We start from the raw sequence: 27718 nt of genomic DNA on the forward strand, positions 1-27718 counted from the left end.
GACCAGATGTTTCAAGATGTAGGCACAAACCATTTCAGTCAATTTTTTTAAGGGTGGTGCAATTTTGAAGCAACAATATGCTTTTCTATTTGGAAAGATGAAAATACACAGAGTGGCATGTTTAACCAAGGTCATTTTCATCTTGTCTCTTTGCAAATATCTCTGTCCCACTTAGTTTATTTGGAAGCAGTGCTAAGAGCTTGACTTATGTGACTGTTTTGTCTAGAAGAGACAGCGAGATTTTTCTCTTTATGTAAAATAGCTAGGTTAATTGTTGTCTCCTTCCACTGATAATGTAAAAAGGAAATGTAATGTAATGTGTAATGTAATGTAAAATATAATGTAAAAAGGAAAGTAATGTAACTGTAGAAAAAATCCACAGTTACTTCAGATTACTGTGGACCCTGATGCCCATCATCCCCCGCCCCCCCACCCAGCAAAGCAGATTTTGCCTTCCATCTGCCCAGTCATCTACTCTTTATATTGTACACCTGCCATTGTACTTACTAGCATATGGATGAATCTGATTGCAGAAATGCTTAAAAACTAGATAGTTTGAAGGGAACCAATCTCCTGTAATCAAAATTGAGATAATGGAAAAATTGTTGTTGTTTAGTTGCTAAGCTGTGTTTGTTTTGTGACCCCCATGGACTGTAGCCCACTAGGCTTCTCTGTCCATGGGATTTCCCAGGCAAGAATACCGGAATGAGTTGCCCTTTAGTAAGGTCATCTTAATTCACAGTGGTGTAAGAAGGAGGCAGTTGAAATTGTCAAGAATTTCTGGAATGCGCATGACAGAGCAAAGCCATGGTCCAGAGTCAGCCAGATCAGTGACCACCCACACATGTGGAGGTGCAGAAGGGTCCTGAGTCGCTGCAGATGCTTCCTATCCTATCAGTCCTTTTTCACAGAGGCAATACCTTCCTAGCATTTAAATTTACTCAATATGGAAAAATTTCCTTGCCAGAGTTGTCTTTCTACTTTGGAGGTAGAAACCCTTAAAGATAACCTGAGTCAGTTTTCTTATTTTGTAGGTTCAGAAACTGAAGTCAGAGAGGTTAAGTGATTTGCACAAAAGCACACATGACTTAGTGGCTGAGCTATAGCTAAACCCGGGTCTCTGCCTTCTAAATTAGTGTTCCTTTCACTGATCCACGCTGTCTGTCTGTGCTTATCCATTCAATTAGCTAATGTAATTGAAGGGACTCTAATTAGTTTGGCTCCTAAAGGCTTTTGTGGTTAGTGTCAGATTGGCAATAAGGTTTGTTTTTTTCCTGCCAGCTTTTGAGTCGTGGCCAAATTTTGTTAGTCAATTATTTCAGTCTTGAAGTCATCACATGGAAGGCAAGATGATTTGAATAACTGGACACACATGTCTGTCTTATCTGTCTAATAAACATGCCTTTTCTGTAGTGCAAATTAGAGACTGTTATAATGTACCGAATGTATATAGTCATTAGATATGGAGCAGTTGTGGCCAGTAGAGTGGTGACATTCCAGCTATCACTATCATTGTGTGTTTTTTCCGGACCTGTGAGCTTTGACACTACTTTCCTTTATAATTGAGGGGTTAGCAGTACTCTGGCAACCCAAGCATCCCAAGAAGCAGATGCTAAGGATGCAGGGGGCTGATTGGCCACCCCATGCACTTGGCAGTTATATGAATTGGCAATGCCAATTCATGAACATGAGAAGCTTGGAGGTGTGAAGTATTCCTAGATTTGCGAGCTAATCGTCGGGGTCCCTGAAGGCACGTCTCAAGGAGCTATCTAGATGGAATTGAATTTCCTTCAGTGGAAGAGACTCAATTCCTAAGAGAAAGTTTGAAGTTGACTCTTAGACCTCACGGCTGAGGTCTTAGAATACAGGCCCTGAAAGATCAAGCGAGATGGAGCTGCGATAGAAGGAAAGGCCACTGAAAGGTACGCCAGCATTTTGTCTGTGTTTATTACTTCATTTAAGTAGGGTGAATGGGTGGGGCTCTCTCCATGTAACCCATATTCTTGACACAGTCCAGAAGTAGGGAATTACAGCTCCTACAACCTTTCTTTTTCTTATCTTCTCATCTTACTGAACTTTTTTTTTTGCTTGAATAAACTTGAATTGTTTGCCAGGAAACAGTTGCCTCTTTTCAAATCTCAGTATTTGTTTGAGTGTAGGAAAGGTTTTCACCTAACTTAAGTATTTCTTTGTCGTTGGATGGAAAAAAATGTTTTTTCTGGAATGATTTGTGGCAGATCCCTACTATATATCAAAATATACATGTTGTTGAATGTGCTGCATTGTAGACTCGAAAGTACTGTCTTGCCTTTAGAATAAGAGAGACTATCTTTTTTCTTTTCTTTTGGTTTTTAGAGTCTGTGGTGTTTCACTTAATGTTAACACACAAAGTGACAGGACACTTGATTGTCTGAAATTTTGAAGTACAACATAGGAAATTCTGTTAAAACTTCCTTTATGTAGACTTTGATTTAGAAGCTGATAATCTCTTATGGAAAATTGAAATGTAATTGCTTCTAGTTCATAATATTTAGATTGCACACTGTGTTTGGCTTCTCACTCTTTCATCAGCTGTACATCAAAGACAAAAAGAAAACGTTTTGTGTACTTCCACTGCATGAAAAACAGAGTCATTCCCATTCCCAAGATGCTTATGTGCCAGTTCACATTTCCTTGTAGAAAATACGTTTGTTTCTAATGCATAAGTAAATCATCCTACGGAGAAATCTTTGATTATCCTCTTGATAATCCTTTGTCTTTTTTTAAAGAGGAAAAAAAGCTTTGGACAGGAACTTCTATGACAGGGTGGTGGATTCTTTCTGTTAAAGGGGAGTTTTAGTCAAGAAGTGATTTCCTGGTCTTTTTTGGCCTCTTTGGTGGCTGCCCAGCTGGTCAGGTGTATCATGGTGTATGTATGCGAGAGAGCAGAGGATGTGGGGGATGTGAGTGAGGGCAGAGACACCGACATTTGTGTGCACGTATGTTCAGAGGATGGACAGAGCAGCTTTCCTGTGTGGTATGTTCATGGTCATTGTTAAAGCAGAAGTCAGGGTTGCAGAGAGGGCGTACCTTGATGCCTGTTGGCTTGTCTTCCTTGTAAATGTGGTTTCCACAGGAGTCCTGGCAGCTCACGCTCTCAGACTTTCATGGTGGTCTCAGTCAGCGCAGTTCATGCTTGTCCTTGTTCTGACTTTAATGAGAGGCTTAATTTTTTTTTCTCTTGAAAATAGAGGCTGGAAGATAGTGGTAATGGGGGCTTGAGAATTTTCTTGGGGATTTTGCTGCTCATGAAATAACTGGTGAATCCTGTACTTCAGCTACCAGCTCTGTTATACTAGAATGTTTTTCTTAGAGCATCTACCAAGAAGTATGCTGTTTTAAGAGTCCAAGTTGGAGGAATCCATGAGAAGTGTGTCTGTTCCCAGGACTGTAGGGTTTTGCCCTTTTCCCCCTCAACTCACTTCACACTTTTAAAAGTAAACAGTGGATGTGATTCCATAGAAGCTGCATCTGTATGTGTGTAAGGAGTGGACTCTCTATTTTAGGCAGTAAGGTTTTTTTTTTTTGTCATTTGAAAACAAGTATTGATTTTTATTCACTGTTACTATTACAGGCATGCATAAAAAGTGGGTCCTACTTGTGCTCTAGAAGCATTTGATTTAAATAATGTGCCTTTGCAATTTTTTTTAAAGGTAGTGTCTTCCCCAGCAGATGTAGCTGAAAAAGCTGACAGAATTATTACCATGTTGCCCACCAGCATCAATGCGATAGAAGCTTATTCTGGAGCAAATGGAATTCTAAAGTATGTATTTCTCAACTGTAGATATGTTCTTTCTATGATAGTTTATGTATTTCACATTTGTTAGAACAGTTGTGAAATTACAGTTATGTTTGTTAAGTCTTCTTGTACTGTTTTCTTATGTCTTAAAAGTGAATAGTGTGGTTTCTCTCTCATTGTAAAGGGTTTATTTTTTCACTGAATTCAAGTATGTGACTTTTGGGAATGAATTTTTTTTTGCTTCTCTTCCTTTAACTCTTGCGTTAAACTTAACACTTTCATTGGTAAGCTGTTTTAAGAGACTTTTTAAAGCTTGACTTTAAACTGTACACAAATGTTACAAGCATACTTTTCTTATGGTTTATAGAAATTCAGGAAAAGATTTCTATGAAAAATAAAACCAAGCATTGGAAAGAACACTATTATTTAAAATTTATTATGAAATTAAAAGTTACTGTATGTCCTCTGGGTTAGTTCATCTGTAGTAAGAACTTTGAGAAGCTGGAATTAAAGATTAGCAGTAGCTCCCTGAATGATATATTATTTAGGCCAGCATTTCCTACCCAGTGCCTCGCTTCAAGAACCTTTTGGTTAATTGGTGCCTGCTGCCAGACCCTTGTGGTTATATTAGGATGGCAATGGGTGAGTTCGCAGTTTAGTTTTCTGGTCTTACTGATTCCTGTACCTAACTTGTTTCATTGTTGAGTTATAGCAGAGAGCTAGAACAAACTGGTAGGCTCAGTGGACACATGAAGGGCTGAAAGAAAGGGTTTTAATTTCATGAAGCTGTAACGCATGGAACTTGAGGTTTTAGGAAACAGAATTGCTTTGGAAAACTAGCAAACTTAGAAGCAAAAGACACTTGAATATTAGGCAGAAAACTGATAAGATAAATGTTTAGATTTCAGAGAAGGTTGAAAGATACTATTTTGGATGAAGCCCTCAGGCCCACAGTGTGTGTGGCCCTGAGGTGACCTAGCTGTGTTGTTACCTAGTCTGTTCCAATTATGGCCCTGCTTTACCTGTCAGGGAAAAGTCACTAAAAACTTTGTGTAGACAAAATTCTATGTTAATTAATATCCTTTATTAGGAATATGGTGGCCACCAACCAGGGTGGTTTTGTCTAGGGAGTGCTTTGAAGGAGTTTGGCTTTACACTGAACTATAATTTGCTTCTCAAGGGTGGTTCTTTATTTTCTTCTGGGCCAGGATCACTTCCCCACACCCAGTTGCATGTGTAGTTTCTGAAATGATTTCCCATTTGATTAAAGATTTAAGATCTTAAAAATACTACTATCACAGAAGACTGGTAAACTTAATTGTCATTTTTAGGGTATATACATCCTGGAGTGATCTATAATAGAGTGTGCTATTTCCTTTCTATAGAACATACTCATTTACTGCACTTAGACCAGATCAATTCATATGTCAAAAATTGTTGCTTAAAGCATTTTATGTGCTATTTTTTCTGTAGAAAAAACATTTTTAATGGTTTTAGCAATGATTTTGTTTCCCCTTTAATATTTATATTTATTCAGTTTTAATTTTCCAATCATAGTTATGATTAAATGTCTTGCGGGTTAGTTTATCTGTAGTAAAAACTTTGGGAAGGTTAGCCATAGCCCTTTAAAAAAATTATAATTTAGGTCTGAGTCTCCAAGCTAGTGACAATAGCATAGATAATATACTGTAAGGGAACTCGACAGGTGTATAGTCTGTATTTAGAGTGCAAACAAAACTATTACTTAAAAGTGAAAGCGAAGGTCACTCGACCCCATGGACTATATATTCATGGAATTCTCCAGGCCAGAAACTGGAGTGGGTAGCCTTTCCCTTCTCCAGGGGATCCATCCACCCCAGGTCTCCTGCATTGCAGGAGGATTCTTTACCAGCTGAGCCACAGGGAATCCCTTTACTTTAAGAACGCCGTTTAAATATTGATGTAAAATATGATAATGAAAAGACTGCTTCCCCCTTTTACCAGTGTATATATATAAATTTACCATAAAGAACAAGAAGACTCTTTGAGATTTCTAGGTCCATTCCTATATTTTCCTTAGTATCTGTTTTATATTTTATTTTATCTTTACAAAATTACAATTATTAAAGAATATGCCATTCTAAAGCAAATGGCTAAATTTTAATTGCTTATATTTTTTCTACCTAGTGGAAATAAAATGGATATGTGAAATTTGCAATATGGCTTGTTAAAGACAAGTAAATTACTTTTTAAAGAGACCCAGCTATTTTACAAACAAAAATTTAAATCTTACCAAATAGCCCCTTTAAAGTTAATAGGTGTTTTAAATTGCTTACATCTTAGCTAACCTACATTATTATGGTTAATGTGTATTTCACGTGAAACCAGAATTTATACCATGCAGTTTATTAGGTTACTTTGGTTTGTTTGAAATAGTTTGAGTTTACTTTGAACTGTAATTGATCTGAAAATGAATTTGAGATTTTGAACCAATTCTAATAACGAGCTTTTAAAAAATATAATTTATTTCTGGCCACTCTGGGTCTTTGTAACTGTGCAGGCTTTTCTCTAGCTGCAGCAAGTCTAGTTGTGGTGTGCAGGCTTCTCAACGTGATGGCTTCTCTTGTTGCAGAGCACAGACTCAGTAGTTGTGGCACACGGGCTTAGCTGCTCTGCAGCATATGGGATCCTCCCTGATCAGGGATCTAACCCATGTCTCCTGCAATGGCAGGCGGATGCTTTACCACTGAGCCACCAGGGAAGTCCCTAACAATGTTTCTAATATTTACACTAGAGACTTCCTTGATATCTGGCAGCTTTTAGCAGATTCTCATTCTGTAAGTAGGTGCATGAAAGACTTATTCAGAGTTGTAAACTATATTTTTAAAACTATAAAACTGTACTTTTAAAAAAACGATGTTTCTGTTTGTTTACTTAGAAAAGTGAAGAAAGGCTCACTATTAATAGATTCCAGTACTATTGATCCTATGGTTTCAAAAGAACTGGCCAAAGAAGTTGAAAAAATGGGAGCAGTTTTCATGGATGCCCCTGTTTCTGGTGGTAAGTCATAGCTAAAATAGATGCACACCTATTCTGTTTGTCAGAAGTAACAATTACGATTTTTTGGTACCCAAGATAATCCAGTTATTTTTAGAGTTACTGCAGATTCTGTTTCCTCATTACAAATAAAAACAAACCAAAACTGACTTATGTTGTTTAGCCCTCTCAAAATACAATGCTTGTTCTAAACTCAGATAAAAGGATGTTACAGCTTTGAAGAGCTGTGAATTTTTGATCCAGAATCCTGTGGGTAGGGCTGAATCAATTGCTAGAAAATTTTAACTTTTCAGAACAGATTCAAGAAATAATTAGCCTGAATAATCTTATAACTATTAAAGAAACTGAAGAAGTAGCAAAAAAGAGAAAATGATTTCATGAGGAAAATACTAGGCCCAAGTGATTTTACCAAATGTTAACCAAAATTTCAAGGAGCATACCATCTCAATTTTATATGAACTTTCCCAGACAATGAGAAAAGAGGAAATGCTTCCTAAATCATTCTGTAAAATGTGTATAACTCTGATAATTAAACCAGTTAGAAACATTATGAGAGAGAAAAACTATAGGTCTACATCAGTCATGAATATAGAAGTAAAAACTTTATAAAGTACATTAACAAATGAAATACAACCGTGTATGAATGACATCAGACACTGCAACCAGGTTCAGTTTATCTCATGTATGTATAGATAACTTAATATTAGAAAATTTATAAATAAATTTTACCACAATCTCAATCAGAGGACAGGGAGCTAATAAAATTCTAAAAGCTTAATATTATATAAAATACTAATATGGATATCTAGGTATTTTGGAATGGCAAGATTATGATTTTCTATAATTTACAAATTTTTCAGAGTTACTGTGTAATCAAATATACATGCACATACACATACATATGTAATTATAGCGATATGGCAGTAGACAATGAAATAGCAATTTTATTCCTATTAAACATGATTATTGGCTTTGGAATTAAAAAATAATGAAATGTAATAATTTAAATCAGTTTCTTTTTCATAAAGAACCTAGTGAGCTTGTAAAGAAATCTTATATCCCAAACCCTTTTGAATGTAGAAAGTGAAAGTCACTCAGTCGTATCCGACTCTGTGACCCCATGGTCTATACAGTCCATGGAATTCTCTAGGCCAGAATATGGAGTGGGTAGCCTTTCCCTTTTCCAGGGGATCTTCCCAACCCAGGGAGCAAACCCAGATCTCCTGCATTGCAGGCGGGTTCTTTACCAGCTGAGCCACAAGGGAAACCCAAGAATACTGGAGTGGGTATAGCTTGTCCCTTCTCCAGTGGATCTTCCCAACCCAGGAATCCAGCTGGGGTCTCCCGCATTACAGACAGATTCTTTACCAATGAGCTATCAGGGAAGCCCTTTTAGTATAGGTGGAGGTATAAATAATTTTTAGCCCCTATAATTGTTATATTGAATCATCTAAGTAGAATTTTAGGTGTAAAGATTTATAATGTGGTATGGATCTTTGATTACAAAATACTAATAAGCAATTTTAAGCTTGGTATTGGAATTTATTTATAGAATAGATTCAGTAAATGAACAATTCTTTGTTCTGTGAGTGGTTCTGTAATTTAATTTGAAAATTGATACGGTACATATTAGTTGATCTTATTGATTGATCTTTTGCTTCAAGAGTATAGCCTGAAATTATCATTTGATAATGAAAAATACAATAAATTAAATAACATTAATAAATAATAAATAACTAATAATTAATAATAAAATAAAATTAATAATAAACTAGTAAGCAATTTTAAGCTTGGTATTGGAATTTATTTATAGAATAGATTCAGTAAATGAACAATTCTTTGTTCTGTGAGTGGTTCTGTAATTTAATTTGAAAATTGATATGGTACATATTAGTTGATTGATCTTGTGCTTCAAGAGTATAGCCTGAAATTATCATTTGATAATGAAAAATACAATAAATTAAATAACATTTAATAACATTAAATATTATTTTAACATTTAAAATACAGTCTTCTTTGTGATAAAACTTTGAGATTACTCCTCATCCTTATCAAGTTATTTTTATCACAGTTTTTTGGTTTTAAAGTATAAAAATGCTAATTTGTAAAAGTTTATTCACTTCAGTCTGATCTGTATTACAGATTGAAAATTTTGTGTAGAGACGGTTTGTGATAATTCATTGCTTGACACATCATCATTATGAGTTTGGCTAACATATAATAGAAACTTATGTTTGTCTTCTCATTGTTATTATTTTTATATTTTTAATATGGGTTAAAAATGCCTGCACTTTCTCAGTTAAAATAGAGGGAACTTTCTGTAAGTTAGAGTTAGCAGGTTTAAAAATCATTGCATTTTAACTAAATAAAATTTAGGAACAGGGACCTGGGAAAAGTCTGGGTTAGGTACCCAAATGGGCTTACAGTTTTACAGAGGTTCTATGTTTGTCAGTTTTAAAACATATATTATTTGAGGTAATTGTAATAAAATCTTAAAAAAAATTCCCCCATTTTTATCCTCCTCCCCCCCACTCTTCATTTGTTTCTTATCTTAGACTTAAAAAATGCATTTTTGTGTAATTATATAGAGGTGTTACCTACAAATACAGTAGTATTCTGAAAATTAAAATGGGAACACATTGTATTCCTATTCTGTGGTTAGCATTTTAAAGAGAACCTTTTTTAAAACCCAGATGAAGAATTTGAAGTTGTACAGATTTTTAAGACAGTGATTTCTTCAGTCTAGCCCCTTCTGCTTTCTGCTAGCTTTTATTCAATTTTATTTGTTTCATATAACTTAAAAAAAAAATAAAAAGCAAACGATGCTTAAACTGTTCTACTTATCATCCTGAAACCATTGTAAATAATTGTTATATGCTTGTACAGTTATCGCTTTGTACCCTAGATACTACTTTATAAAATATTTTGACATGCCTCAACCGATTTTGGTGCTTCCTTTTTTAACTTCCCCAGCCAGGAATCGAACCCTTTCAGTGGAAGCACAGAGTCTTTAACCACTGGACCAGTAGGGAAATCCTGGTGCTTCCTTTTGAAGCTATGAAACATGCCTTTATCAAAGCCATATTACATTATATTTATAGGTGTTGATTCTCTTCTTCCTCTAAAGCTTAATCCTTTTGAGTGCAGGGAGTAACTTTTCCCCCAAATTTTTATTAAATGTGAATTTATATACAAAATATTTATAAAATTATAAAGGTGCAAACTACAAGTGCACATCAGGCCCATGTGTTCCCCCCTTCCAGTTTAAGAAATAAAGCCTTACTATTACCTTTGAAGTTTTTACGTGTTTCTCCTACTCTTTGTCCTATCTGGGGTGGGTATTAATACTTAATTTGACCTTTCTGGATATTTAAGAAGAGGGTAACACCAGATCTGATTCATACACCTGATTCTAGGCTAGTGAAGGATTTTAAGTTCTGGAACTGGAACACTTATGTTAAAGATCAGCTGGAAACCTTGTAGATGATTCCCAGATCCAAGGAGAATCATTGGAATTTGGAATTAGATATGACTGTTTTTGGTAAATACTCTTTAAGCAAGGAAGAAAGGAAATTGGTTAGTTCATATAATTCTACCACCTTTAGTTTCATTTTCTGTTGTACTTCTGTTGATAAATTGAAAGACCTTCACGTTTACTTTTAAGTTCCAGAGAGCCTGGAACTTAAACGTGAAGGTCTTCATTTTTTTCTTCAGTGGAATGTCTTATACTTAAATTATTGTATTTATGTAATTCTTACAGTGTTATATACTGTTTTCTGATCATATATTCTAATGATTTTAGAATATATTTATTCTAATATATTCTAATTTATGCTGATGGGACCTTGATTGCAAGGGACATGCTTCATTCTTCCTTTCATGCAATAAACATATATTGAGTACTTGCTATGTACTAGGTATGTTCTAGGTACTAGAGAGAGCTTTGAAGATACTCAACATCTTTTGTCTTATGGAGCTTATTATTTGACCGGAATAGAGAGGATAAACAAACAAGAATAATTTCAGTAATAAGCACGATAAAGGAAAAAATAGAGTAAACCGTTAAGGCGACAGACCAAGAGGAGGGCCCTTTTACATCGAGTGGACAGGGAACCTTCTCTGGGCAAGTGACATTTAAGCAGAGATCTGAACACACAGGTCCGGGGTAGACTGTTCTCAGTGGAGAGAGGTACTCTATAAGGTAAGAGGTACTCTGTACTTGTTCTGAGGCATGAACAAACTTGGTATGCTTGTGGAACGTTTGTCTTTGTATTGCTAGGACTTAGCAGGTAGTTTCACTCGGAGTTAGTTAAACTGGATCACCTGTATATTGATTCCCTATATGTCTAATACCATGCCTTTGTTTAACAGTTTGTTTATTACAGTAAAGCTAACCAGGATCTCTGTCTGTTAGCCATGACACTGGCCTCATAAGTATGATGCCCTAATCTGTTTATCTGTCTTGTGTAAATCATATTTTTATGAAAGTTGTAATCCTTTAATGTGAAGTGTTGTTTAGTGTCACCATTTTGGACACATGCATTTTTTTTTTGGTGGGGGGTGTGGTCTGCTACCACAGAGTTAGTTCCAGTTTGACCAGCTCTCTTGTATAATGAATGCTAGATATAAAACAAATTAAAAACTATTGTTTGTAATTGATATCTAAATACTGTTCTTTCTGTGCCAAGGGCATAATTATAGCATTTAACTGTGCTTGAATAATTGAAGAATAAGATCACTGATTACATAGTATGTCTGTAGGTTTGCACAGAAACCTTGAGTTGAAGTGACTCTGAAATGGCTCTTGTAGATAGCCCAAGGCTTTCTGTGCTGGCCAGCCTCATTGATTTGCTAAATTGTATTGCCCTGGTTAGGATTAATGTCAGAATTAAATAATTGAACTTGTGTGTATGTGTTTGTGTAACAGTTCCCGACCAGGAAACCAGATTTTATACTCTACTTGGCTGGGTTAAATTTTAGTAATTTGTTTGAGGTATTCTTAGAATATGGAATAGTAAGCACAAGACCTATTAAGGAGTTTCTCTTAGAGTGCTAGACTTGCTCGCTTAATTCTTCAATGAAAGTCTCACATAGACTCCATTATTGTTTTTAAAATCAAATGTGCACGTCTTGGCCTTTACCGCTCACTGAATTGGATACCTACTGTTTTTCCACTCGACCTGTATCTAATTTAGGGTAAAGAGAGCACAAAAACAAAATTTATTTATGTTTTGGCACCTAACACCACACCATTATGGTTAAGGGTCTCTTGGCATTTCCATTAAAACATTTTCTTAGAGAGGTTTATAGCTTGGCAATTTTACTTTGCTTTGGGCTGAAACATTGCTATTTCTGTCCAAAAGCAAATTCTTTTACCAAATTTCATATAACTTAATTTACCGTGGTTTGTAATGTGTGTGTTGGGGGAAAGAGCTATCATAGGAGGTCTTTGGTGCTCTCATAAGCTATTTGATTACACAGTAGTATTTTGTACAGTATTCATTGTTGAATTTTAGTCTTACCTCAGTAATATTGTTTTTAATGTTTTGAAATAAGTTGGTTTAACATGATTCAGATAATTCATTTTCATGGGTTCTTTCCTTTAAAGAATTGTATTATTGTGATGATTTTTAGTTCTTTTAAAATGATCAGTTTCTATTTTTTATTATAAAACTTAGAAGTACTTTGTGGCATTGACTTCTGTATCAGAGACTTGGATTATTTTATCTTAAAAGGCTAAAGTAAGCCTCTCCTTGGTCTGATTCAATGGTATTTAAAACTTTAGTAGTAACTCAAATAATTAAATTTTTCTTTAACTTGATTTAATGGATAAGTCTATTTCTTTAGAAGTGACATAAGATTCATCAGTACCAGTATACCCAGAAATGAGTTAATTTTGTTATCCATCTGCATTTACCCATAATTTTACTTATCACCCTGTATCCATTAAGTATCCCTTCTGTCTCTGGAGAGTACATTTTGCCTGGGATTTTCTCCAGTTCGCACAAAGTGGTTCAGAGATGTTTGGTAAATAAATTCCAAGGATTTCTTTGAAATTAGTCCCAAAGAAGAGGTGCCCATAAAAGCTTCTTTTTACATTCTTTGGCATGTCTGAAACTCCCTTACAACAGTTGTTGTGGAGAGTCCCTATATAAGGTGTTAATGAGTTCTTAACATGTTTAGAGAAGACTGCTGACTCACTGCCCAAGATAACATGGTTGAGGCAGCATTAATAATTTGTCTCCTCAGAAAATAGTGGAGGAATGGGATAGAGAATGCAGGGTGATCACTTCATTCAGTGTTCGTATTATTACTATCAGTTATTGTTGGTAATAATTATTATTGCTAACAACAACCTAGTTTATTTTTAAGAATTTACTCGCTTGCAGTTTGCAATTCCCTCATCTCCAAATCTGCAGGCCAGATTTTAACTGCATCTCAATTTGCAGTCAAGTAACTATTACCAGAGTTGCTCTTGCCAGGCTCTACCCTGTGGTGGAGGGTCACTGTGTTCTCTTCACATGGTTCTGTTGGAAAGCGCATGGATAAGGCAGGGGTCCTGCCTCAAGTAATCCTGGGGTATTTTTAATGTCCTTTAATTGCCATTCAGGATGTAAGTCAGACCAGACACATTTGGGTCTGGTCACATAGTTTAGAACTGCTTAGCAGTATTTATATACAGGTGAAATAGATTTGGTAAATTAAGTCTATTAATTGTATATAATTTATTTTTCATTAACATCTATTGATTCCTTAGCAGCATGAAATTAATTCCAGTACCCCTGATGTATTATATGTCTTTATTTTGTTTTGCTTGTGATCCCTGGATAGCTATTGGGGGGAGGTGAGAGGAGGCAATGGAATTAAGAATTTGACAAGGGCTTTGTCATCACAAACTGTTACCAGATTTATTTGCAGTTTTATAGTTGTCTGATTTTCTTAAAGTTTGATAATATCAGCTGATGAAAAGTATATTACATAGAATTTAATACCTTCTCTGTATATATTTGTCATACAGTTCTATTTTATTTTACATTCTTTGGGATATTTTAATTGTGAAAAATTTAAATTTACATGCACATTTCTTGGAGGCCATCCTCCCAACATGGCCAGTGAAGGTTTGATAACCAACTCACCATCTGTCTTCTGCGTCAAGTAATTTAAATTGACCTGAAGGTAGAGAGTTTTTGTTGTTATTTTGTATTTAGCTCAGGTTATACCCAGCAAGGGAGAGGTATGGACTCTATTCTAAAAAGAGTATTAAGAATTTTAAGATTTGCACCTGCCATCTTTTTTATAAGTTAAGTTGTTGCCTGTTAGTTGTGGTCTTCAGAATGTTTATCCATTGCAGTCTCTAAGACAGCATTGTTCTTATGGAGTTGTGAAACACAATGTGAGGCCAGGCATACAAGTGGTTTTATCATTACTTATGTTTCTTTTCCACTAATTCTTATGTGTGAGGGTAATACTCATTCTCAAGTGGCCAACATTTTAATGTACTATGTACATATAGTAAAAGTAGAAAAATAATCTTGGCAGACGGCTGAAATAGTTAATTTGCTTTTCTAGCCAAGATAGGTTTATAAAACTTTCTGAAAATTAAGAAATGAGAGAATTTTTCTTTGCATTAGTGCCACATTAACCCTTTACCTTAGGCTATAAAAATTTTCTTGCAGCGTTTTTTTCATTAGATAAGCAGCTAGAGGAAGAAGGATAGTTGATTTATTGTAATTGTGAAATATCTGCACTCACTCAGATAGTTGAATTATTTTGACATAAAATCCTGAGTAGAGATGAGATTTTTCTTTAAAAGTAAATGATAATTTTGAGTATAGTTCTGGCTTTGAGATCTGTAATCTTTAGTAGCAAACATTTAAAAACAGCGTTTAGAAATTTTTGATGGTATCTTATGGGCTTTAGTTGGGCTGTACTTTTGTATTCTTACTAGTACTCGTATAAAATCAACAACTTTTCATGATCGAGCATTTACATCTTAAATCTTACACCCTGCTCTGTTGGGAAATAGATCCGACAACACTGAGTATTTTGAAGTTAATAGAAATAGCCTACTTTTATACAGGAAAGTTGCTTTTTATGTAATATTCAAGGGCTGGTGGGCAAGGGTGAGAGTGAGGGTAGAGGGAGGCTAGGTGGGCACATGTCGGGGATTGAGAACGCTGACATTGTCCTTCTCCGTTTTAGCTGGTAGTTTGGAATAAAACTGCAGAATTAAATTTTTTGGAATCGTTACTACCCCAAGTGGGAATGTAAACTATATTGAACACAATTTATGTAGCCTGTTAAGAAGTCAACCGAACACTAGTTAATTAGTTTACATTATTACATCACTTCTAGTAGAGACTCAAACTGGTACCGAGTAAGAGGAGCTCTATCAGGTGAGCTGACTGCTGCCCATATGGGGCTTTAAGATAATGATGAGTTTAAATTTCCTCTTAGAGCTAAGTGAGAATAAAACTGGAGGCAATAAATACTCTGGGCCAAAGCCATTAAATGAAAAAGCTGGGAATTCTCCAGCTCTTGACTTAAATTGTTTGTTTATCAGCTGGCGCCTAGTCTGGAGTCAAGAGCTGGAGATTTCTATCTGTGACAGAACTTTGAAACTCTTGCAGGACACTTTCATTTCAACTTAAGGTAACTTGAGTTTATAGCTTTGGCTTTAAAGATTACTAATGATTTACTCATTTCCTTACCATTTAACCAGAGTGGACTTTTTCCCAGGAAGGGATCTGTGTTTATTTAGGGCCTTTGTCTGCGGAGGGATTAAAAGGCAGCCCACCAGCATTGTGAACTTGATGCTAATAAAAGGTCACCAAAACACACCATAAAAACATTCTTACCATGGAATTAATTATACAGTGTAATTTTACAAAGCAGTTCGGTTACTCCATCCCTACACCCCCAATTCTTATGTATTTCATCTTTTAAAAATTAGAGCTTTGGTACAGTTTTAGGTTTTTGAAAAAAGAAAAAATGTTTGGCTTCCTTTATGATATTTAAACACTAAGGATGTTCTCACATGCAGTTAATTGCTTAAAATTTTTAATGTTTTAAAATAAAAATTAGTTGTCATTATTAAACGGCAGGATGAATAACTTGTTTAGGAGGAAGGTAGAGGAGTCTGAAGGGGTGGTTGGTGTTTTCATAGAACAGCTCAGTTTCTAAAAATCTAAGCTTCGTTAAAAAAATTTTTTTTCTGTACCACCAGGTGGCATTATATCCAAACCTGCTTGTGATAAAGGGAGGATTTTAAAATACATGCTTTTTGTTCAGGAGAGGTCATACTACTTTCTCTAGATTTTGTTTTTGAAGTTAGCTTAAAAATACATCTAATAGCAAGGTTGATTAAATGTCACTCTCCAAAGAACTGGAAAGATTTCTGAACTGCAAGTATTTGCGTTTAGGTAGTTAATACTGAAATGAAAGTAAATTAAAACGTTGAGACATTCGCAGAGGATTACCTTTTTTTTTTTTTTTTTTTTAAATAAAATGAACATTTAACAGTTGGATATTTTTTTGGTTTTGTTTTACTTGTCTAAATCCTGGAGAGAGGATCCTGCCTATAAAACCCTCACAAATGTTGCAAAACTCCGCTCATTCCTACAATGTGGCAAATCAGTGCCCTCCTCCCCTGAACACCCACCTTATAAAAGCGGTGTCAGCAGGTTTCACTGTATGGGAATTTTTAAAAAGAGGGAAGGACCTCTGAAGCGTGCAAGTTGGTCCTTTTCACAGGCCTAACTATGAGATTCATTAGGCAGTTCACGTCTTAAAAGCTGTTTTTGGGAAAGTAAATTCTTGTAGTTTCCTGTACTGATTTTGAGGGAGTCTTTATAGTCTTTTGAGTCAGCCCATTTTAAGAAAGTGATAATGTAAAAGCAGGGGAAAAAAAGGCTCATTATAAATTTTAATAAAAAAGATTCTTTCATTAAAATATATTAATGTTCTATTTTTATGAACCCATATATGTTAATAAACTCTTCAGAAAAAAATTGTATGATACAAGTATTCAGGTGCCACAATATTTTGTCAGAATAAATAAGGTTCAGTGTACATTCTATTGATTTTTATCCTTTTAAAAAATGTGTTCACTGTACAGAGAGATGTTTAATTCTTAGCTTTAATTATTTATTAAAATGCTTTATGAAATGTTACTCAATTTATATTCTCACCTCTTCCTCTGTGGCTTCTTAGTGTGTACAGCCTGATTAAGAAATGTGTATGTTTTCAAATTAAGTGTTTGACCTCCCACTTTGATGTTCCTGCTTTTATATATACACACAGAAACACAACACAACCCTCTCCTTCCCTATATTTTGAATAACTTGATTGTAATGTGCGTTGTACTAAAACTAAATACATACAAACAAACCATCAGTATTATCATGAAAACTTTGTTTTAAAAATAAGGAAAATTTCATATTTGAAACTTGACAAAAGGTGTGCATGACACTTAACACTGAATATTTTACTTTTAAACTTGATACAACAGTTTGCTTCTTGGCTTTGTTGTATGCTGATATTTCTACTTATTTAACATCAAAAAGCTGTAGTGGTTTTTCTTTATAGATTGTGCCTGTGTTCTGGAATTGCCTCCTGCTGTCCATGAATTGCTTCTTGTTTTTTTTTTGTTAGAATTTCTCACCAGGGTTTTTGTGAGCTAAGTAGCCAGCATTAAGCGGGGGCAGGGAGAAGAATTTGATACAGTAGGCTGGATTAGTAAAAATTATACTATTTATAATTATAATTGAGTCAGCCTTCTGGCTCAGTATATCAGTTTTACGTAGTAGGAATAAGCACATGCAAATCTCCTGTAATAATATGCATATGTAATTACCTACAATGACTGTTTTTTTATTTATTTCTAAAATATTAAATGACTTATTTTGCTGAAATTCTAGAAATCTACTTTTTCACTAGAAAAATGATAGAAAAAAAATCCTTACTCTTAGGGTGTGTGTAATTTAGTAATGAAGCATTAAGATTTTGGCTTCTTTCATTTCAGTTGGAAATAGTATTGGTGTAAGTGAGTGTTGCCATGGGAACCCCCACATAGATATAAAAGGCAAGACTGTCTAACTGGAGGAGGAGGGGCGATGTTCTCGAATACCACTGGCTTAAATGATCTATTTCATGTATATGTTCGGGGTCTAGAGGGAGCTAGGATGAGAAGGGAAGAAAAAGTAGTGTAGAAAGTAGACGTTAAAGTTAAAATCGTACTTTTGGAGTCTCATAGATGGAAGTGTTTTAAAATTTAAATGGATGAAATGTGATTCCTGATTATTTGTATCATTTGCATATGTTGGGGAGTGTCTGCAATAGCTTATTTTTAAATTGTCTTGATGGAACATGTTTAACTTATTTAATTTTAGATAAAATATTTAATTCTGCGAAATTTTCTTGGTTGGAAACTGAGGATTTCAATCTCTGAGATGACTTTAATTATAAATTTTATTAAAGAGTTTAAAATACTTAAGTTTTTTCAGATATCTGAAAAAAAAAGTTTTTTTAACTGTAACTTTGCTGATAAGCAGACAGTTAATGTGGGCTTTCAAAGGAAAACTGACTTTTAGGCTTCATAGTATTTTTAATATTAGATTTTTTTAAACTAAAGAAGTTTTTGCTTTTCTATAAATATGGGTCAAGGAAGCAATGATTTACTGTATTTACATGTATAATATTGTATGGTTTTCTAAAATAAAGAATGAAAAGAGCAAAAGCAAGCATCAAATCCTTTTATATCCTCAGGAGCACATGTAGCTGCTGACAAATAGGTTTAGAGAACAGCCAGTTTTACTGTTATGTAACGGTTTTTGTTTTTTGCATATTTATGCTACAAAAACCAGTGAAATTGTGCCAAACAGGAGTTAGTGTGGTAAAATGCAACATTATTATTGCAGTTTTAACACTATGGATTCTGGTTGTCATATATCCATGTAAAAAAAAGAAAAGACATTAACCTGACAAAAACTGTTTAAGCTTACCTTTTTAGTCTTTCCAGAGAAAAAGGAAAGCTGCCAAGGTCATAAAACATCCGGAAGTTTTTAAATTAAAAAGAGTAATTTAAATTTTTTTAAAAGGGAGGGGGGAAACAGGAGGAGCGGGGGAGACCGCACACTGCTCCCCAGGCCCAGCCGAATCTGATGTAAATCAAGCAGCAGTGGAAGTGTATTGTTTCCAACTCCACACAAACAATGCTGGCATCTCCTGGGGGTGGGCGGGTGTTGGAATAGAGAGGGGTGTTGAGAAGTGAAATGGAATGCAAAGAGTTTAGTCGTCAGTGGATTCTGTGGCTTAGAAAACTACGGGGTTGAGAGTAAAGAAGGAGAAAGTATGTTGGCATATACAATTAATGAAGGGAAACCTTCAAGGGGTGTGAAACAGTTCATAACTGGGAGAGAAGGCTTAGTTGCCAGTACTCTTCTATTTTTTTTTTAAAGAGATTGCATGAGGCCCTTAAACTGTAAAATGTTCAGCAACCAAGATACATTACATTCACTTTTAGGTATACTTTTAGCATAGACTGTCGGCTTAGACTTGATTTCTTATACAAAAAGATGAAGAAAAACTTTCTTGGAAAAATAGATAAGAGCGATAAAAAGTCAAGTTTATTTTAAAAAATACTTAAGAAAACGAAAGGGCAATGCCATCTATGTTGTTCTTCTGTTTCAGTTTGTGTCTGCTACCTCCCTTCCCCCTCTTTCTTGGAAAAAATCTGACAATCTTAATGCAGTGAAGCGTAATGAAGTGGAAAGCACATAGCCTTATCAATAAGTGGATTCAAAATATATTTAACCTCCTTAAAATTCATAATACAGAAATTTTTAGAAGGCAGGTAATATTTATTAAGTACCTTTGGTGTGTCTGGCTATCATGCTAGGTGGTTTGTGTATTTTAAATCATTTAATCCTTATAGCAACTTCGTGAAATGCAGGCTGTCCTCATTTTTTTTTTAGTGTGAAAGTTGAGGCTCATTTTGGAAGGTATGATATGACAAACTGGAATTATTATAAGAATTAACCTGATATAGCAAGAAGACATTTTAGGTAGAGGGTTTTATTATGAAAGGAGTAGTACTTTCAAATTTGGAATTTCTTTGGTTGCTAGAATAACAAAAAGCCTTTTTTTTTTTTAATAATAAAAAAAAAAGAAATCAGCGAAATACTTTTTCACATTCCATTGATATCACCACTCAGTGACTTCCCCCCTTCCCCTGCCACCCAATATAGAAGAAATTATTACCCAACTGAAAAAACAAAACTTCCATAATTTAAATCAGTTTTGGTTTTGTTCTTCTATGCTTGAATCTAGTCAATGACAAGAATAAAAGGGACAAGAAAATGCAGAACCAGAAGTGAAAGCCAGAAGTTTTAAACCCTCTAAAATCACTTCCTTGGAAAGAAGATTTAAAGATGCCAGAGGGTATCTTTTTAGCTATGTGGTTGAAGTATGAGTACACAGACAGTTTTACATATGTTCACTCTTTTAACTTGTGTTTTAAATTTTTTATTTAAAAAAAATTATTTATTTAAGTATACTTTTACAACTTTTTAATCACCAAAAATTGGCCTTTACAAAAATAATGTTTAACTGCACGTATACCTTTTTTAGTATGTTTATAGTATTCAACATTAAGCCTTGTGATTAACAGTGTATCAAAGTTTATTGCTCAATAATAATAAAGTACAGTATTTAGTCTAATTTCACATTATAGCTATCATCATGTGTTTTACTGAAAGAATTATAATGTATTGGGAGTTAATGGTTTTTATCCTGTCATATTTTTATACCCTCTCAATATGCACAGTTCTTCAGTCATATTATTAAAAAAATCTGTCCCAACAGCTTTTGCAGAAGGCCTTTAAGAGTTGTGTGTGGTATGTGAGTGTGTCTGTCTTGAAGTTATTTTCTAAACATAATTCACATTAGTTAAAAAAATGAGAGCAGTACAAACCAACCCATACTCCTCATAGCTTAAGTATGAAACATAGATTTCATCGAAAGCTATTGGAAAATATGTTTATTATATTTTACTTTGCCAATTTTTCTTTGAATTTTGTAAAGATCAAGTGTGTTGAAATGCAGTATGCTAGTATATATTTGGAATACAAACTGCTGCTGCTGCTAAGTCGCTTCAGTTGTGTCCGACTCTGTGTGACCCCATAGATGGCAGCCCACCAGGTTCCCCGTCCCTGGGATTCTCCAGGCAAGAACACTGGAGTGGGTTGCCATTTCCTTCTCCAGTGCGTCAAAGTGAAAAGTGAAAGTGAAGTTGCTCAGTCGTGTCCGACTCTAGCGACCCCATGGACTGCAGCCTACCAGGCTCCTCTGTCCATGGGATTTTCCAGGCAAGAGTACTGGAGTGGGGAATACAAACTGGACCTCACCTCCTCTCTTTTTTGGCATATACTAAGAGTGAGAATTTCAAGTGTGATATGTCTGGTTTCATCCTCATAGATCTAGCTTCAGGCATGATTGGCAGCAGTTTAAAAAGATTGATGAATGGGCCCTTCTTCCCTTTATCCTGGTGTGTTCAACAGGAAAAAAATAAATCAGCATTCTTGTTACTAATAGCTCAGAACACTGAAGAAGAGTATTGTAGTCTTCCCAGGTTATTTTGGAAGTTATATGTGAAGCTTCTTTCATTTCAGTTTGTTCTTATTCTAAGGATTATCCAGTTCTCCCCAGAAATGCTTACGAGATGGATTGCTAGGAATATTAAGGATAAAAAAGGCAGAGTAGAGAATACTGGCAAGAAATTTCTGGAAAAAAAATTTTCTTAAGGATATTTTGACCCTGATCTTTATTGGGGTGAAATTCCAAGTGAATAATTATTATTGTTGGTCAGAAAATCGTCCATCTGGATAATGATGAAAACTGAAAGTTAGTCAAATGTTATTTTTATGTGGTTTTGCTTTCTTTTCCTATTGTTGGTTGTATTGGAAGGGACCTTTAGTGGGTCATCCAATTATGGCAGGGTCAAGATTAGCTTTGCCTGGCTTCAGTCATGTTATCTTTTCTAACCAAAGTGGCCTATGATATTGAGATTCTTCATGGGGAAAAAATGAGCGATCTTGATCTTTATCTGTGCATTAGTTTTAAGTGGTGATATGATACTTGAAGATGGAGGCTGTGGCTTTGAACGAATGAACTGCTGTTATTTCAGGAAGTATGCTAACGTGAACATGGGACAGTGTTTTCATAGGGGAGGTGATATGGGAAAACTGTAGTAATGAGGTAAGGAATTGTACAGAACCTAAAGGAACAATACCTATTCTGTTTTGTTGTTGCAGTGGGAGAACTAGGGCATTTGTATATCTTACCAATTATATGTAGATATAAAGTTAACAACAGGAACGAAACAGTTTTGAAATAGTAATTTTGATGTCTACCCCTTATTAAGTATATTTGCAGTACAGTTGAGCAACAGAATAAACTTCAAATAAAATTCCAAAATAAGGAATTGTTGACTTTTAATTTATCATGTGTGTCATGTGGGTATGAAGGTCACAACTAGGGGACAAGTTTTGGGAAAAGATACTGTGAAAATGAGCTGTTTGTGGTGTCACGACCTAACCATTTACTATTTCCCGCTTACTTTCCTTTGAGAATCATAGATGTGTATGTGTGTGGATACGCATCTTTATCTGATAGTTCTCCCTTATCCTGCCAAAGCAAAATTTTAACGTCTAAGAAGTAAGAGGTTATTTTTCTGTTATGCGCTCCACATCTTATAGTAAATTAAGCTCTGAATTTTTTTCCATTGGCAACAAAAATGAAGGTGATATACCTTCCTTTTACTTATGCTTGAATTTTAAATGTTCTTGAGTTTTTTATATGATGATACCACAATGTACACAAAGAAAGAAGCAAGCATCTGTTTATAATTTTTCCATATAAACCTTTTTTGAAAAAGAAAAAAACTTAAAACTTTCCTTAAGAAAATCTTTTCAATAATTGCTGTTTAATTTTATTTACATTTTTATCCTTTCTCCTTAATTTTTATCATAATCTAAAAGACTAATAAAAAGTATAAATGTAAAGAGTTCAAAAAGTTTAGGATGAAAAATTTATCTAATTGCATCTGGCTTTTTCCTGTGTTTTCTACTGAAATTTCTTAAAGTTCCTTCCTTTTAACTGTGCTTTAAATTAAACCTGAGGAAGGCATTTAATTAACTTTCCTTGGACCCCAAACCAGAGCTTTGACTCTTATTGGTATATATACTCCTATCTGAACACACATCTTTGAATATGGTGTTTGTATTCTGAAAATGATTCCCCCTCAGTAATGATCTAAAATGGATGGTATCAATCTCATATTGTCCTAAGGTGTTCTGCGCCTAACCTTTGACAGGGATGGTTGTGTTATGTATGTCCAGTTTGCGCTGTACCCACTCTGTCTTGGATATGCTTCTAAGTGGGCACAGTTTTTGCTTTTCCTTTCAGTGTTCATTCTACGTAATTACTGAAATGAAAGCTTGTGTGGGAAAGAAGTCCTTGTTTCCTGTCTTTGTTGGTCCTTGTGGGTTCCTAATCTCCTAAGAGCCTTGGGATGTAGATCTGTACATCACAACTAGGGGTGGGTAGTTTTTATGGCGAGGAAGAGGGGAAAAGATAGTATTGAAGCAATTCCTGTCTAGGTCTGCAGAGTGCAGATTGCATTTCTCTTTCAGTGGTGTTAGGTTTATGGCCCTTTTTTTGGAAAGTGCTGTTAAGTGTTTGGAGACCTTTATCTTCCTCTGTTTTGTTGTAGCAGATGGAGTTGTCCTCTGGTGGTTTTGCTAGGTATGATAAATGTTGTACTAAAACTGCTTGGTGGAAGTTTGATCTGGAAAGATTACTATTTGTTTCAGTTTCCTGAAGAAAATGGAATCTGAGTATTCACACTGTTGAACGCCAAGCCCGTCCGCAGATCAACAGTAATAATGCATGCTTCTCTTTGATGCTTGTGACTTTTCCACCCTCCCTTAAAAAAGAAGGGTTAGGAATAAAAGCTAGAAATGATGATCAGTTTTGTCTGAAGTAAAGTAAGTGGTAAAAATAGTCAAACTTTTCTTCTCAGAGCCTATAGGAAGAGGTGGCTGTATAATATAGGATTGTCCCTATTTTATAAAAGAAGAATGAATGCAAAGCAGTTGTGCCTTTCTCTTGTGTTCACAGAAAAGTTATTCACAAGATAGTGTTGAAGTCTTTTATAGCATAGCTAGCCTTAGTTTTATTGTTAAAAAGACTTCCTTGTGCATGTTTCTAATATTCTAAGAGGCATTTCCCTCTTCAGCCACAACTGTTTTTAGTTTAATTTTGATTAATACAACTAGTAGTGTTTTTAGATAATTGTGTAATTCTAGCTTTTATGCATATCTGATCTATAATTTATCTACATTGGAAGATACTGGCTACCGGACCTGGCTGCTGAATTGAAATAAATTTTCATTGACTGAATCCTCCTTATAAACAAACTTGTTACTAAAAATGCATAGGAGATTATAACCAAATGACCTGACATTTGAAGACAGTTTCACTGCTGAGGGTCCGAGTTATATCCCTGGTCAGGGGACTAAGATCCCTCAAGCAGTACAGCACGGCCAAAAAAAAGAAAAGAAAAAGTGAAGATAGTTTATTTCTTTCTTGGATGATTCTCAAGATTGGCTATGATCAAAACTAGGAGTAAAGTTGAAGCTTCTACGGAATCTGTGGGGGCAATTTGCAAATTATTATTATCCTCACATTTCAATTATTTGCAATTTAATACTACCTTATATTGATAAAGTTAAAAATAGATTGTAGTTTTTAATCTGAGACTCCCTCTTCCAGCTCTTTTACCTTTTATGTTCTACCTCTTAAGTATTCATAGCTTCAGTAGTCAGGAATAGCATAGCAAAGCATAATAATAAGAGTATCCACAATCTTATTAAGCCCCTCTTTTTGCTGGTGTTGGGGGAAAGAAGCAGAATACTGGGTGGTTTCAGTGGTATCTGAAGTTCACACAAGTCTTTAACTGTGGTTACTGCTTCTGAAGTGGAGGATGCAAAAGGGACCTCCCACCGTGATATACCTGTCGGAAGATTGTTGACTCACAGCATCATATTTTTCCTTTTTCTGAGGTTGCTAGGAGACTCAGAGCTGACGTACCCAGTAGTAATCATTATTTTCCCCAGCGTGCTCTTCCACATGGTTTCCATTCTCATTTGTAGCTTTAACTGAACACGTATTTATTTAGACCCTACTATCTGCTGCTAAGCACTGGTAAAATAGTGGTGAACATGAGAGACCTGTTTTCCCTGTTCTCAGTGCTTAAGATCTGTGTGTTTGTGTCATCTTACCAACTATCTCAAATCTTTTTTGGGAGTAAGGATATGAGTCATAAATATGGACTCACAAAGACATGAGTTTTCTTATCACTTCTGTCTCTAAAATCTTCCTCTGTGTACTTTTATTCCTGCCTTGTTTTCTATTTTTTACTTATTTTTCATCAGTTTTTTAGAACAAAATGACTGCCATTTCTTCCTAAAGCTTCTGTATATCATAATTGAAGACTGCATCTTAATATTTAAAATATATTTTACTGCATGTATATGCACATGTACACTTGCTAAAAAACAAAATGGGATTTTTTTGCAATTTTTTAAGTTTTATGTAATTACTCTTTTAATATGTAATAGATTTATTTTACACTTTAGTTACTACAAAGTATTCTATTATGTGGACAGATTTCTGTTATTACGAAAAAGTTACTCTGAATATTCTTGAACATAGGTCTTTTCATGTATATGCAAATTTATCAGAGAAATTCTAAGAAATGGAATTGCTGGGTCAAAGAGTGTGTGTCTTTTCAGTTTTGCTAGACACTGCCCGTCTTTTCACCAAAGGTGTACTTCCACCGACAATGTAGGACAAGTATTTATTCACATTCTTGCCAACAATATCTTTACATTTCCTTTTTAATCTGATAGTTTAAAATACCATACTGTGGTTTTTATCTTTTTTTTAAGTTATGAGTTTGAGCATTTTAGGAATGTTCATTGACCTTTTGTTTTTCTTTTTTCCAGTGATTGCTTCTTCCTGTTCTTTAGGCATGTTTTTATTGGCTTCATTCCTTCAGCAGATATCTGTTGAGTACTTAGAGGGTACTGGGCACTGTGCTAGGCATTGATCTCTTCTAATTGATATGTATGAATGTCAAATGCTCATTCATTTATTCAGCAAATATTTACTGACCATCTACCATGTTTTAAATACTAAGTCTGGGAATACATAATTGAGAAAACACACAAGCACTCACATATATACACACTCTTAGAGAGGCTATATTTTTAATGAGTGTGAGTATGTGTGGGGAGATATGTTGTTGTTTTAGTCACTGAGTTGTGTCCGAATCTTTTGTGACTTCATGGACTATATAGCCCACCAGGCTGTCCTACCATGGGATTTCCCAGGCGAGAATACTGGAGTGGGTTGCCATTTCCTTCTTCAAGGGGTCTTCCCGACCCAGGGATCGAACCCACGACTCCTGCATTGGCAGGCTAATTCTTTACTGTTGAGTCACCAAGGAAGCCCATAGGGAGATACATATTTTGCAAATATCTTTTGCCAGTTTGTCCTTTCTTAATTCATTTTGTATATGGTACTTTTTGAAATACAGAAGTTTTGAATTTATATGTAATTGATTTTGTCAATCTTACCTATGGCTTCTGAGTTTTATGCCCCATTTCTTTTTCTTTTTTGTTTGCCACGCTCCTTGTGGGTTCTTAGTTCCCTGACCAGGGATTGAACCCAGGCCCTCAGCAGGGAAAGTCCTGCTAACTCCTGGACTGCCAGGAAATTCCCTATGTCCTTTTTAAAAAGGCCTTTCCTCTCCAAGATTATAACAGTTTTTTAAACAATTACACATTTTTCTTTTAGTTATTCTATGATTTCATTTTTTAAAAATTTAAATCTTTGATTCGTTTAGAATTGTAGGGGAGAGAATAAGGGTAGAGATGGAGATTATGTTTTTTGTTGTTGTTGTTAATTCACTTAATGAAAATCCATGTTTTCCCTTTAATTTCAAATACTCTATCTTGAGCTCTGTGTACTCTTCTATTGATACTTTATTGTTGAGTTTTTCCTATGTAGGCCCTTTTAACTTTCTGTTGCTTTATTTTCCTATCTAGAAAGTTAGTCTTTCACTGGTCTTTTTTCCCTTTCAGAATTGTCCAGACTACTTTGGCCTATTGATTGTTTCGTATAGACACGAGTGACATTTTATCATGTTCCTCCCAAAACATTCTGTTGTTATTTTGATTGGGATTGCACTGAGTTTATGGATGAATTTATAAAGAAATTGATATAGTTACAAAGCTCTTGAAGAGTAAGATTTACACGTTATTGATTTCTTCTTTTATGTCTCTTATTAGGATTTTAAAGTTTTCTTTTTGTACACCAAATATTTCTTGTGCAGTTTATTTCAAAAAGTCTTTTTTTATCTTTGTTATTTTTGTCGGCAAATATGGAGCCCTTTCTTTTTGTATATTTCTAACTTGTTAATAAATATGACAAATATTGATTTCTATATGTTAATTTGAGTTCCACCTCCCTTTTGAGTTCTCTTACTGTTTCATCAAGTAGTTTTTTAGTTGGTTCTTCTGGGTTTTCCACTTCTAAAATAATAATTTTGCTTCTTTTCCAAGTTTCAGCTCTCTTTATTTCTTTCATAACGAAGGACACTGGTTGGTACTTCCAGAACAGTTTTGAATAGCAAAGTGTGGTAACAGGCACCCTTGTCATGTCTTTGACATTAATGAGAAGGCTTTTTTGGATTTGATGGTAAATAGAGTGATAGCTTTTGGTTTGAGGGAGATTGAAAAAAAATTGTTAAGAAAGTATTCCATTACTTTTATTTTAATG

At 34.8% G+C, this 27718-nt stretch overlaps 1 protein-coding gene across 2 annotated transcripts in view; it reads left to right on the plus strand.

Moving 5' to 3' along the window:
• The window catches only part of HIBADH (3-hydroxyisobutyrate dehydrogenase), a 250374-nt gene that overhangs the window by 19911 nt on the left and 202745 nt on the right, over positions 1–27718 (plus strand). For both annotated transcript variants that reach the window (XM_061414279.1, XM_061414280.1), the window contains exons 3-4: positions 3693–3802; positions 6696–6817. In XM_061414279.1, coding sequence (XP_061270263.1) covers positions 3693–3802; positions 6696–6817 — 232 coding nt within the window. The remainder of the gene's footprint in view (positions 1–3692; positions 3803–6695; positions 6818–27718) is intronic.

The sequence above is a fragment of the Bos javanicus genome, chromosome 4, assembly GCF_032452875.1.
Source record: "Bos javanicus breed banteng chromosome 4, ARS-OSU_banteng_1.0, whole genome shotgun sequence".
In the NCBI taxonomy this organism is placed as follows: Eukaryota; Metazoa; Chordata; class Mammalia; order Artiodactyla; family Bovidae; genus Bos; species Bos javanicus.